Source organism: Monodelphis domestica, chromosome 3 (genome assembly GCF_027887165.1).
Source record: "Monodelphis domestica isolate mMonDom1 chromosome 3, mMonDom1.pri, whole genome shotgun sequence".
Lineage (NCBI taxonomy): Eukaryota > Metazoa > Chordata > Mammalia > Didelphimorphia > Didelphidae > Monodelphis > Monodelphis domestica.
This window is the reverse complement of record NC_077229.1, coordinates 343,169,298-343,184,113: the sequence shown is the minus strand read 5'-3', so window position 1 is coordinate 343,184,113 and position 14,816 is coordinate 343,169,298. Positions and strand designations below refer to the sequence as shown.

Sequence of the window (14,816 nt, the reverse complement as noted above, 5' to 3'; positions counted from 1 at the left end):
ACCCCACTTGGGTGGATGTTGAACATTGATTTAGAAACATTTTTGACAAAAAGAGGAGGAAAAAAAACCAAATAAACACGTCATCTCTCTGGCTAATCAGAAGAGAAGAGAGGTAGGAAAGGACACTATTGGCCAACTGAAGAACCAGATTATACAAAACTTCACCAGGCCAGAGAAGCATTTTTGATAGGCCAAGAGAGCGTGCTCAGAAGGACCTGAAAAATGGTGAAACTTTGAAAGAACCCGACAAGAACTTGATGGAGACCCTTTCCCAGGTTATGGACGGACTTATTGACGTAGGAAATACGTATATGCACCTTGATTTGTCCAGAGAAAGGGACATTAGGCAAATACATAGGCAATTCGTAAGCTGAATAGTGCCAAAAAGAGCACACAGAAAAAAAAAAAAACAAAAAAAAAACGAGTGTGAGACTCGGGGAGGTTTGATAAGGGAGCCTTGAGAAGTACCTTTTAATTCTAGATCAACTGTCATGTCCAAGTCCGCTGGACATGTCTAAAGATGACTAAGTGACCTCGTACTTATCAACTAAGATACTTTATTAGCAATCAGTTAGTCTTATCGCTGCCCTGCCAGGGAAAAAGCACTCAGGTACCCCACAGTGGATGGACTCCAGTGTCAGAGAAGGAGAACTCTGGCCACCTGCAACAACCACACTTACATATAGGCACCACGCTATGACCCTAAAGACATAGCCAAAGGCGTAGGGAATGATTGCTCTCATGAAGACCCAAACAAGAATCCACTCTACCACGAGTTAGAAATAAAACTTTTATTAATGGTTTTAGAAGTGTATTCAATCATTCAGAGAACGAATCACTTCATATCATATTCGTATTAAAAAAAAAATACTATTACACATATACCTTATACACATCATCAAGGCATATAGATGTACCTACTGAGGTTAAAGGAGAAGGGTTCTTTTCTTCACAACAAATCTAAAATCTCCCAACAATTCAAGATCTGGATTTCCCTGAAGGACATAGGAGACCAGTGTCTTCTGGTTATTCTGCAGATTCATAACATCTATGTGTGCTCAACTTGTGGCTCCTTAAAACTCCCTCGACATTGAATACCGAGAGCACTGACCTCTGAATCTTAGATTAACTGCAAAAATTAAATGGGATTTGGCCACGATGTGGCAAATTAAAGCAAAGCAAGCCCTAAGGAAATTAATACTCTGCAAAAGCTCCCAATACCGCCACTTTTAAACATCCATTTGGCTCATCCAACTCAACTGCATCTTTAGATGGGATATATATGCATTGCTGAAGGGACCATGCATTTTTTTTTAATTGAACAAACTCTCTCTGAACCACATATAATACAAAGTTGTGAGAAGCAAATCAACCAGAAGCCAGACATGATTCTAAACATAATAGGCTCTGGAATACACTTATGACGGTTTTACCAATGATCATTACCAAAAGCATTCTCCAAAGCTTTGCTCCTTTTCAAGGGATTTGGCTAAATATGAAGAGCTCGCTGTGCTCTGAAGCTAATGTCCAAACCGCTAGACAAATACAGACAAAGGGGAGGAAAAGGGAGACAGGTGCTGTGGCAGGAAGGGCACCGAACTTGGGGTTAGAAGACTTACGTTCACATCGTAACTTCATCACTGAAGAGCAAAGTAACTGTGAATTTTAAAAGTCTCCATTTTGGTCTAGCACCCAAAAATTGTGCACACCCACACTACACGGGCATGCGCTAGTCAATGACAAATCAGAAATAACTAACTGCCCACCTGGGCTGTCCTAAGCCAAGCTAGAGCCAACCATTGGATTTGTGAGACACAGGAAGTGAGGTAGGGAACAGCCTCTGAGATTCGCGGAACTTCCTGTGGGGAGAGCTAGAGGGGGGGGTGTTAGGAGCTTGGAGAGAGAGGACGCCCGCAGACAGCTTTCCTTCAGATCGGTCACGTGAGTTAAGGACTGGTTCTTTCCACCTGGGCCTTTAGGCCTAAACTCCCTCTGCCTTGGTCAGAGGTTGAGTAGCCTCTTTCCCTTTTCTCTTCTCTCCTTCTCTCCCTAACCTTTTCCTCACTCCCAGTGTGATTAAACCTCCATAAACCTCATTCTGACTTGAGTGTTTCATTTTAGGAATTTCATAAGTAAATTCCTTGGCGGCCATTGTTAAATATTATATAAATCTTGTAGCCACATTTGTAACCATTATTATATTATAACCTTCTCCCAGAAGCCTTAAATTTCCCCATTACAGTTTTGGCTAACCACTACGGGAAAAAGAACCTTATCAGTCTTCTGATCTCCTTACTATCACCTGGGAGAAATCCCACCCCGGCTACCCCCTCTGGCTCTTGGCCCTGCCTTAGTGCTTGGAAGGTTTCTAGAACCTCAATAAATTTCCTGAATTTTCTTGCCTTTTCAACCCACTTATTGCTCACTCCCTCAGTCCTGTTACCAAATACCTTGGCTTAAAGACACAGCTGCCAGAACAGGTGAGTATAAAATACTTTTTTTCTCTTTTCCCTTTACCCCTTAAGTTAAATTGGGGTCAACAGGATTTTTTTTTTCCTTCTCCTCTTTATCTCTCATTTCCGTCTCCTTTTACTTTAAGGAGGTGGCTCAGTAGATTATAAGGCAGGCCAGACTTAGCTAATCAACTGATCAACAACGAGGAACCTCAGGAGAGGAAGCTCTTAGGAGCTCCTAGCCCGCAAAAATCAGCTGAATACAGCTAGGGAGCTAACTTAAAAACCATTTTTTTTTCTGTTTCCTGGCCTTTCTAGTCTTAAAAATTTAAGTGGGCTTTGCTCAAGGAAGATAGCACATGGTCCTAGCGGCTTTAGCCTGAGGGCCAAAGAAGATTGCTGGGACCCACCCACATACACTTTGTAAAGAAGGAGAATTTACAATACAATAGGCCCTTAGCCTGTATAGGGTTGTAGACTCAGAGCCACCTACTGTAAAAAGAAAAAGCCTGTGGAAAGTTTGCTGCTTTGCCCTGCTCCCCACTTGCTTTGTGAAATTACAAAATATACATATAAAAATGAGTACTATATCCTTTGACAATTATAAGGCAGCTGAAGAAGTAGGGGCATTGAGGAATGAAGGATACCTCCAAATTTTTATATTAATAGGTACTGTCATTTTTGTACTCCTCAATACTATATTTAGAGATGAAAAAATAAAACAAATTGAGGATAAAATAAAACAAAATGAGGAGAAAATAAAACAAAATGAGGAGAAAATAAAACAAAATGAGGAGGAAATAAAGCAAAATGAGGATAAAATAGAAAATATTGAGGATAAAATAGAAAATGTTGAGGATAAAATAGAAAAAATTGAGGATACAATAGAAAAAATTGAGGATAAAATAGGAAATATTGAGAATAAAATAGGAAATATTGAGGATAAAATGGGAAATATGGAAGATAAAATAGGAAAAATTGAGGATAAAATGCAAGCCCAATTAGAAGATCTAAAAAGTTTCTTACAGGATCAATTGACAAACAACCACTCTACCAGAAATAGACCTGTTTCTGAACCTTTGAATGAGGAAATTTCCTTCCCTGAAATAGAGATGGAAAATACCTTTCCTATAGCCAAGTTAACAGACTGCTTCTCTCGTGTAGTGCAAATCTTGTCTGAATTTAATCCCCAAAACCCTTCCCCGGCAATCCCAGATTCTCATGTTCCTTCTCCTACAGAAAACCAAATTCCAATGCAAGAGAGATCTTGTCCCCCTAGAAAAACCTGTCCTTATCAAACTGACCCACAGGTGCAAAATCCAACTAGAGGCCTGTTTCCTCTAAGAGAAGTACCTGAAATAGGACGAAATGGGGATGTGGTGACTTTAAGACATAGGATACCGTTTACTCCCCAAGAAATAAATGAATTTACACGAAATATTCCCACATATGAACAAGATCCTTTTCTAGTAACAAAAAAGATGGGAGACATATTTTTTCAGTATAATCCGTCTTACAAGGACGTTGAGAGCTTACTCCAGGCTTTTTTAAGTGAACGTGAAAAAAATAAAATAATTGCTCATGTCAACAAAACCAGGGGGCGTAATGCAGCACATTGGCCATCTCAGGATCCCGAATGGGACTATAACAATCCTGAGGATTATCTACAACTATACCGTTGTAGAGAGGCCATCCTCACGTCCATGAAGGAATGTGCGGACAGTACAGATAAGTGGATGGAACTGGAAAAAATTAAGCAAAAGGAAAATGAAACACCCTCCAGATTTATGGACAGAATTATCGAGTTTGGGGACAGATACTTAGATTGGGACTTAACTAAAGAGAGTAGTATAAGACAAGCTAGAAGAATCTTTGTAAACAATTCTTGCAAAGCAATTAAAAATTATTTCAAAACACAATGCCCAAGATGGTCAGATATGGACCTTGAAGAATTGCGAAAAACAGCTATATATGTTTTAAAGGGAAACGAAGAAAAGGAGAAAGAAAATGATGATGACATGGAGGAAATGAAGAAAAAAATGAGATATTTAATAGATAGGATAACTAAATTAGAAAGTGGGCAGGGTAATGAACCAACGACAATTGCCCCTCTCCAGAAATCCAATTATCAATCCATTACTTGCCACTTCTGTGAGAAGAAGGGCCACAAAATGATGGAATGTAGAACCTTTCTTAAGATGTTTGGAAGGAATACACAGTTTAATAATAGTTTTAGAAATAATAACTATAATGAATATAGAAATAAGAACTTTAGAAACCAGAATTATAGAAATAGGAATTGGGAAATTAATGACAATGCTCAAATTGAAGAAAATTTTAATGATAATACTCAACAATATATGAGAAATGGCGCTCGTCCAAAAATTACTCGAGGTACTAATGACTCTCAGAGAGGTGCCCTTCAGGGGGGTGCCCAAGGAATATCCCAAACACAATGATGGTGCCCGGGGGGGGCTAGGGCACAGGAATCAGAGGATACAACCTTTGATTTCCCGGACCCTGATGTCCTACTACCCGTTGTCCCTATCCACTGCCCTCCCCATACTAATGAACCCCATGTTACCTTAAAGGTGGGTAACACCTATTATGATTGTCTATTAGACACCGGAGCTTCCTGGTCTGTATTGAAGAGAAAACCTGATTTACAATGTTATTCTATTGGCTCAGAGAATGTAATGGGAGTATCAGGAATAACCCAAAGAGTTAAAAGACTTCCTCCTAGAATGGTGTCTGTAGGACCCCTAGAGGTACAACACTCTTTCCTTTTGATGCCTGACTCCCCTTTAAATTTGCTGGGGAGGGACCTTCTATGCAAACTCAGAGCCACAATAACCTGCTCCCCAGATGGCTCATTATCATTAGAAGTACCAGAGGAATCTTTAAAATTACTCCCTGTACTTCTCTCGGAAAACCAGGACGCAAAAGAGCCTTCCATTTTCGAAATACCTAAAGATATACCTGAGTCTCTTTGGGCCACATCTTCTTCTGATGTAGGATTGCTTAAATCTGCTGTTCCTGTGCAGATAAAAACTAAATCTAGCCCACCTCCTTCTATCCCTCAGTATCCCCTCTCAAAGGAGGCAATTGAGGGTATTACACCAGTTATTAACTCATTAATAGAACAGGGAATAATAATCCCTTGCAAATCTGAATACAACACGCCCATCCTACCAATTAAAAAACCAAAAAAAGGGCCCGATGGCAAGCACATCTATAGATTTATACAGGATCTAAGGGCAGTAAATAATCACGTTATAAAGAGACACTCCGTAGTTTCTAACATACATACTATTATTTCATCTATTCCTAGCACAGCTACATACTTTACAGTAGTAGACTTGTGTTCAGCCTTTTTTTCCATACCAATACATGAAAACTCCAGACATATTTTTGCTTTCACCTGGAAGGGCTCACAATATACCTGGTGTCGGCTGCCACAGGGTTATGTCGAAAGTCCGAGCTTATTTGAGCAAATTTTGAGCCAAGACACAGACAATATAACATTTAAAAATAGCAAATTAATCAAATATGTAGATGATCTACTCTTGGCTTCAACAGATGCAAAAACATGTCAAGAAGATAGCAAACACCTTCTTTTGGAATTGCACAAAAGAGGTCATAAGATCTCGAAGGACAAAGTTCAGTGGTGTCTCCCCAAAGTAGAATATTTGGGGTTCATTCTGACAGCTGGTGCCCGCTCTATTTCTCCCAAGCGAATTGAGAATATTCAAAAATTGAGTGCTCCTACCACTAAAAAACAGTTAAGAGCAATTCTGGGAGCAACAGGGTTTTGCAGACAATGGATTCCTTGTTATGGGGAAATTACTAAACCTCTTATAGCACTAACAAGGGATGTAGTCCCTGAACCCCTCAAATTAGAGCCTGAACACCTGTCAGCTCTATCAGAGCTAAAAAAGGCTATCTTATCTGCCCCTGCTCTAGGCATCCCAAATTACAACAAGCCATTTACTTTATATGTACATGAGAGAAGAGGAGTAGCCTCAGGCGTTTTAACTCAGACTTTGGGACCTTCTCAGCGCCCAATTGCCTATTATTCTGCCCAACTAGACCCAGTAGCAGCAGGAGCACCACCATGCCTTAGAGGAGTAGCTGCTACAGCCTTACTAGTAACAAAAACCGTTGATTTAGTATTGGGATGTCCATTAACAATAATGTGCCCACATGAGATTGAAGCATTATTGGTAAAACATAGAACACAGGCATTCTCGGATCAGAGAATTACAAGGTATGAAATAACCTTATTAAATAGTGAAAATATTACCTTGAAACGCTGTTCAACTCTTAACCCTGCCACCTTGCTTCCAGATTTACCTACTTCAGGAGAACCACTACATAACTGTGAAACATTAGTGTCCATGGCAGAAAAGCCTCGAGATAATCTCTTGGACACTCCCTTAGACAATGCAGATCTGATTTTATTTACCGATGGTTCCTCTTTTATGAGGGATGGCATACGTTACACTGGAGCTGCCGTAGTCTCAGAATTTGCCACTGAATGGTCAGCTTCACTACCTTCTAACATTAGCGCTCAAGGAGCAGAGCTCATAGCTCTGAAACATGCCTGTATAATTGCCAAGGATAAAAAGGCAACAATTTATACGGATTCTAGATATGCTTTTGGCATTTGTCACTCAGTCGGGATGCTATGGCTCCAGAGAGGATTTTTAACCTCAGCTGGAAAATCCATAGCTAATGCAGAAATTATTAATGAAGTTCTTTCTGCTCTCAAACTGCCTAAAGCCCTAGCTGTAGTTCATTGCTCTGCCCATACAGGAGGCTCAGACCCTGTCTCTAGAGGAAATGACCGAGCAGATGCCGCTGCAAAACTAGCAGCCATAGAAGGACCTGGATTAATTTTAACATTAACAACCACTGATAATTTAAATTTATCACTCTCCTATAATGAAAAGGAAGTGGAAAAATGGAAACAAAAATTTAAAGCAAAACAAATTAATGGAGTATGGGTGTCATCTGAAGGAAAACCCCTGCTCCCTAGAAGTTTCTATAACCAAATTTGCCAATCTATTCATAAAAATGGTCATTTTGGTACCCAGGGCATCGTGGACTCTGTTAAGAGAGTATGGATAGCCCCTGGTATAACTACCATAGCCTCTAAAGTGTGTTCATCCTGCCCTACCTGCCAGGCATATAACCAACATGCCTTTCGTGGTAAAGCCTTTGGTGGACGTCCTCTGGCTTACACACCTTTTGAGCACCTGCAGATAGATTTTATAACGATGCCAAAGGCTGGACAATATAAATTTTGTTTGGTCATAGTAGACCAACTGACCAGATGGCCGGAAGCATTTCCTACAGCCCGAGCCACAGCAGCTTTTGTTGCTAAGGTGCTTTTAAAAGAAATTATTCCTCGTTTTGGCCTACCAGCACGTATTGACTCCGATAGAGGGAGTCATTTTACCGATTCTGTCTTAAACCAGATATATTCTTGCTTGGGGATAACTCCCAAATTCCATGTTCCATATCATCCCCAGAGTTCAGGCCAAGTTGAGAGGATGAACAAAGAACTTAAAACTATGATTGGAAAATTATGCACTGAGACCCATTTAAAATGGCCTGAAATTCTCCCTTTGGCCCTATTTTATCTTAGAAGCAGGCCTAGAGGAGACTTACATATTTCACCATTTGAGATGCTTTTTGGACATCCGCCTATACAGGCTAAGCCTTTCTCCCCGGCTTATACATCGCTATTAGGGGGAGATATTACTATTGCTTCCTATATACAGGAGTTACAGCACAAACTACGTGAGCTACATGAATCCGGAGCTGCAGTACAAGCTGGACCACTAGACTTCTCACTTCACGACCTGAACCCAGGAGACAACGTGTATATAAAGAACTTCCAGCGTACAGGAGCAACCCAGCCTTCCTGGGAAGGACCATTCCAAATATTGTTAACTACTCCAACATCTATAAAGGTTGGAGAAAAGGACTCTTGGATTCACTGTTCTCATGTAAAGAGAGCATCTTCTGTTGAGACTGATTGACTGTATCCTATACATGCATTGGAGATAACTATACATTGACAAGTGGAACTGTTTTATTCTGCTTTTGACACATTGAATTCCTAAATTTAATTTTTTTCCTTTTTTCCTTTTTTTTTTCTCTTTTCCTTATTTTATTATTATTATTATTTTTACATTATTTTATTTTTTTCCCTTTTTCTCATTTCTATGTACTTTAGGTACATATGATCAATATTAATTTTTATTCTACAATATTAGTTTAAATATATATACTTGTTGTTATTATTAATACGCACCCAAACAGCTTTAGACTATGGGAACCTGCCATTTATTGATAATTGTTGTGGGACTATGATTAGTGTTTGTGTCTGATTCTAGGAACGAGATCAAACAAGGAGCACAGATATAACCTGGATAATGCCAAAAGAGCTCACAGGTCTAAAAATCAAAAGACCAATCCAGGTAGGATTAATACATTTCTAAGCCAATACTAAGGACTTGAACCTAGTGTGAGACTCGGGGTTGCGACACTTGACAGACGTTAAGATGTAGGCCTTCCCTGTATCCACACTCTTCGTGAAAATACCTACAAACAAGTACCTAAGGTTGGCTACCATCCTGGCTCCATCCATCCCTGAGAACGAAGGTAAAAATCAGACAAGGGGATAACACTTCCCTAGATATAAAATAAAAATCTGGTCCTCTTTTTTCTCTCCTATAGTATGGCAACTTCCTGTAGCCTGGGCTGCAAATGGGGAAGTAAAATATACTGCATTCTGTCCTACAGACTTGTGGGATTAGAAATTACTTAACTGGACCCTAATACAGAGGCCTGTAAAAAAAAAAAAAAATTTTTTTTTTTATTCTTGCTTTCTCAAATTTTGTATACATAGATTTTTTGATTTTGATACTGATTTTGAATTCTTTAATGTAAATATGCATATATAAAGGGTTATATTTTTTCCCTTAATTTTTTCCCTTTTTCTTCTTTTGATTTTGATTTTATTTTGATATTGTTTTGTTTTTCTTTTGAATTAACTCACACACCCCCACAACTAAAACTTGAATCCTCAGCTGGACTCAGTGTTTTTTCAACACTTTCTTCAGGGGGGATTGTATTTCATCAATTCCAAGATTTAAATTTTGTTCGAGAGAGAAATCTCCAGAGAAGAAGCTTGCTAACTAACTGAATCCAGAGAATGAACTGTTTGCAGAAAGATATCTAAACCTTTTCACTACAGGAAGATCCAGAATGAACCTTGGGGTGTGGTTGATTGAACATTTTTTTGAATGTACACTCTTATGCCAAAGGGGACTGCCCCCTAATTGGCTTTTGTCAATGCGCCCAGCAAAACATTGGTTTGCTGTCTTTCTCTCTCCTCTATTTCCCATATTTACAACTATTATAATTTTCCTCTTAGTGGGTAGAAAAAATTTTTTGTATACACTTATAGTTAGAAATTTTTGGGGTGCAGTATGCTTATGTTTAGTGATCAATTGGGGAGACTAGTCTCCCAATCATCATCAGGGGGGATTGTGAATTTTAAAAGTCTCCATTTTGGTCTAGCACCCAAAAATTGTGCACACCCACACTACACGGGCATGCGCTAGTCAATGACAAATCAGAAATAACTAACTGCCCACCTGGGCTGTCCTAAGCCAAGCTAGAGCCAACCATTGGATTTGTGAGACACAGGAAGTGAGGTAGGGAACAGCCTCTGAGATTCGCGGAACTTCCTGTGGGGAGAGCTAGAGGGGGGGGTGTTAGGAGCTTGGAGAGAGAGGACGCCCGCAGACAGCTTTCCTTCAGATCGGTCACGTGAGTTAAGGACTGGTTCTTTCCACCTGGGCCTTTAGGCCTAAACTCCCTCTGCCTTGGTCAGAGGTTGAGTAGCCTCTTTCCCTTTTCTCTTCTCTCCTTCTCTCCCTAACCTTTTCCTCACTCCCAGTGTGATTAAACCTCCATAAACCTCATTCTGACTTGAGTGTTTCATTTTAGGAATTTCATAAGTAAATTCCTTGGCGGCCATTGTTAAATATTATATAAATCTTGTAGCCACATTTGTAACCATTATTATATTATAACCTTCTCCCAGAAGCCTTAAATTTCCCCATTACATAACTCTGAGCAAGCCACGAGCTTTCTGAGCCCGCGTCCTCATCTGGCAATCAGGGACAAGAGTAGGAATTACACTACCTCTCTGAACGAGTTTGTGGTAAGGAGCAAGATAACGGGAAAGCACTTTGTAACCGTAAAATGATGACCAATGTGAAGTGTTACCATCATAATTACAGACCAATAGCCGTTCTCTATGTCTTTCATGAAGAATCAAAGTGCAGTACCTTTCCCTGTCATGGTCATGAAAGCCAATTGTCTTGGTGACTCCTGTTTCTGCGAGGTGAAGACTTCTTTCCGTAATTCATGATGAAGTTTGAGAAGACGTCCAAACTGTGAAAACCACCTGGGCCTGGCCATGAGATTTAAAAAAAAAAACAAAAAACCCAACTCCATGTTCAGATTTCAAAACCTGAGCCCATTTCCCCTCGAATTCTGCTGTCTTCTGTTCTTGGATTCCTTTTCCTCCAAGAAAGGAAGCAGCACCTAAGCCACAATCAGGAAAGCCAGAAAGAAGGTGGCAGGGAGCCCTTTGGGACGGGGATCTCCCCTTGCTGCAGACAGTTCTCCAGGAACCGTTCGAGACGTATCAAAGACCCCATCTGTCCTGAACTGGTGATGGCTTCAATTCGGGGAAAATATTCTTCCTTTATGAGTAGCATCATCTTCCAGAACTGAAGCTGGTACTGTTTCATGAGCGCATTCCCACATACCTCTAAGAAGTCAAAGAGAAGAGTGGCGGTCACATCTGCCAGAGGCTCCATGTTCAGGAGCTGTGCCAGCCAGCGCCAGCCATGGTTTAAGCCATGAGGATGAGCCCCTTGTCTCTCTGCATAAGGCCAGCGGAGTTGAATGATAGCAGCGTAGAGACGAATCATGCCAGACATCCTCTTCAGAAAGCTATCTTGTTGTTCTACTTTGGAATCCTTGACTTGGTAGCCAAGGAGCTTCTGATATTCTTCCGAGGCCATGCCCTCCTGGAAGGCTGGGTAGAAAGGCACGGAGTAAGGGCATTTTTTGTGAAGATGAGCAAGGATGAGTTCCCCCACTCTGGGATGGAGTTCCCAGATTCCGGATGCCACAGCAGCAATGGGGAATGCTGCTTCGTGATGAGAAGCCACTTCTTCTTCTCCTTGTTTCACGAATTTCTCTGCCAGCTTGTAGTGGACAAAGTCCAGGCCTTGTTGGTGGTTTGTCACTGACACAGACCGACCACCGCAGGGGACAGCTTTCCCCAAGAGCAGATTGTTGATCTTGTCAAAGATCTCCTTCAGCTGTGAGCCTGCTATTGTAGAGATCTGGCTCACAGGAATAGTGGCAGCTTTCTGCAGGTCCATTTTGATCTTCTTGGCCTCCTGATCTTTGCTATTGGTTAATGCATCAAAAGCCAAGACACATTGATTGGCAGCATCCTGTAGCTGCTGGTACCACTGCATGGTACCGTCTCCTGCTTTGACGTGGAGGCCTTCTCTCTGTTTCCCTCCGGGACACTGACCAGGATCTGGGGTCTCCTTCTCGGCTCTCGGCCGCTGCTCCAATTGCCCCTGTTTGTCCTCGCACTCCTCTTCATCTGGCCTCCTCTTTTCCTCAGTAGCCTTGGCCATCTCCTGCTGTAAACCAGTAAGCACGTGCCGCATTTCCTGCAGGGCCCGTTCTGCGGTGGCTTCATCTTCTGGGGCAGGAAAACCTCTCTCACTGGCGCTCCGAATGATGTCTGAAATAAGCGCACACAACTGGTCTCCCCTGCCTCCAAATGCAGACAGATCCCGTCTCGGTAGGCCGTTGTGCCGATAACTGGCACCCAGCTGCTGGTTGAGCTGCAGTGCCTCCTCTTGGAGGGCATAGAGACGCCGCCAGCGATCCTGGCCTTCTTCTTTCCTGAGCCGTCCTTGCCCCGTGTGCCTCGATGGCTGCTGCTCAGCCTCACGCAGCTTCGGGTGGAGCATGTGGGCTCTGTGACGATGTTCCTCTTGGAGCTGCTCCTGCTGACCCTGTGTTTCTCGGAAACTTTTCTCCATCCCTTCCCGAAGGTCCTGATACTCCTTGTGCTGTTTCCGTGACGTCCGTTCATCAAACCGCTTCAGCTGCTCTGAGGCCATCTCAGAGAGGAGCCTTGCCTTCCTCTCATGCTCTTCCTGCCTCTGCCTCAGTCCTCTAGTTCCCTTCAGCCTGTGTACCTCCTCATACAATCGAATGCATCCTTCCACCTCCGTTCCCCGCGAGGGGCGAAGTACCACAGATTTTGCCTGATGGAGTTCATCCTCCTGACGCCGAGTTCCACTTGGAGCTGCAAGGGAAACTGGCGAGGAGACCTTTGCATGTCTGGCAGGGGTCTGAGGAACAGACAGTACTTGGTCAGGAGCAGAAGAGAGCGATGAATCCTCAGAGGGAAGTCGATTCTGCTGAGAGGGAGGCAAGATGTGGTCCGCCACGCATCCAGAGGAAGTCGACCACTCAGGAATGGACATGCGTTCTTCCAAAGTCTCCTGGCCCCTCAACGGCCAGTCGCGGTGGTAGGACAAGGGTCCTCTGTCGGAGCTCCTCGGGGCCTGCAGGGCCTCCCAGCAGCGGCCCTCTGACGCCATCACCGCTTCCCGCACAGACCCGACCACGGCTTCCACGCCCGCGCCGGGCGGCAGCTCACAAGAAGAAAGGCTGGTCACAAGTCCGACACTCGAGTCGGCCGCCGTGGCCTATTCTATCTCAACTCAGAAGTTTCTTTACCAAAGAGAGAGGAGACAATAAAGTAGGAAAATGTACAGGGGATAGAAAAGTGATTTCTCCTCTCTCAATCCAGGCCGAGATTACTCACTACTGGCCTTCCTGGGTGAGAGATTTAATCAGGAGGACTCCTCCAAGATGGAAGCGAGCTCTCTCCAGAAACTAGGAGAGGAGTCAGCCTTTCCCTCACCCCACTAAAAAGTAGCCCAGGAGTCAAAGTCCAAGTCGGAACAGAGCTCCCAGCCTCAGTCTCTAGCTCAGCTCCCTCTCTCTCCAGTCAGGAGAGTAGCTCCACAAGAGTGACTCAAGTCCCAGGATCCTTGGCTTTTTATGGTGCTTTCTTGTCCCCTCCCCTCTTCACAGGGGCCAATCACAGCTTTAGAGGGCAGGGCTTCAGTGGGAACCAGTGCTCCCCTTCTGGAGGGGTGGCTACTCATCAAGAGGGTTCACACCTTCCTGGCTGTCTGGGATTCTGGAGGTGTGAACTCTGCTCAGAGGATTCACAAGTTTGGGCCATTTTGGCCAAGGCCTTTCACTGACTTCACATCTAAGTTCACACGGCCTGCCCATGCATCCTACCCTAGCCCCTCCACCCTAAGTTCACACTTAAGTTCACACCCTACTCATTCCTCCACACCTCACCCCTTTGCATTCTTTCCCCCAGCTAATGACCCTTCTTCCTCTGCCCCTCCTTCCCACCCCGCCCAATTCCATTCCCATACCCTTCCCACCTCTGATCCTTCTGGGCCTATGGGACAACACCAAACCCTCCCTCTCAGTGGCCCCAACCCTCCCCTTTCTTTCTCCCACCGACCCCATTGACAATGGATTAAGAAGCCTGGAAACAGGAACAGGAGTAGCCCGTGATTCGGATCGGTCATTCCCATTAAGGGAAGTACCCACTTTTAATGACAATGGAAACTTGGTGTCTGTAAGATGCCACACACCTTTTTAACCTTGAAGATTTAGATCAATTCAAGGACGATCTGCCATCGTTTGAGGAAGAACCAATATGAATGATAAGAGGATTGGAGGGCGTATTCAGAACTTTTGACCCCACTTGGGTGGATGTTGGACATTGATTTAGAAACATTTTTGACAAAAAGAGGAGGAAAAAGAACCAAATAAACACGTCATCTCTCTGGCTAATCAGAAGAGAAGAGAGGTAGGAAAGGACACTATTGGCCAACTGAAGAACCAGATTATACAAAACTTCACCAGGCCAGAGAAGCATTTTTGATAGGCCAAGAGAGCGTGCTCAGAAGGACCTGAAAAATGGTGAAACTTTGAAAGAACCCGACAAGAACTTGATGGAGACCCTTTCCCAGGTTATGGACGGACTTATTGACGTAGGAAATACGTATATGCACCTTGATTTGTCCAGAGAAAGGGACATTAGGCAAATACATAGGCAATTCGTAAGCTGAATAGTGCCAAAAAGAGCACACAGAAAAAAAAAAACGAGTGTGAGACTCGGGGAGGTTTGATAAGGGAGCCTTG

General features: G+C 43.0%; 1 protein-coding gene across 1 annotated transcript; it reads right to left on the bottom strand.

The window, feature by feature from the left end:
• Window positions 1–11,092: 11,092 nt before the first annotated feature.
• On the bottom strand, window positions 11,093–13,676 carry LOC100025713 (mRNA export factor GLE1-like). The gene has a single exon (XM_056824201.1). The coding sequence runs from the start codon at window positions 13,178–13,180 to the stop codon at window positions 11,093–11,095; it is 2,088 nt and encodes a 695-aa protein (XP_056680179.1). The 5' UTR covers window positions 13,181–13,676.
• Window positions 13,677–14,816: the final 1,140 nt, after the last annotated feature.

Coding starts and splice junctions, on each gene's coding strand:
- LOC100025713 (XM_056824201.1), bottom strand. CDS start 13,180: ATGGCGTCAGAGGGCCGCTGCTGGGAGGCCCTGCAGGCCCCGAGGAGC.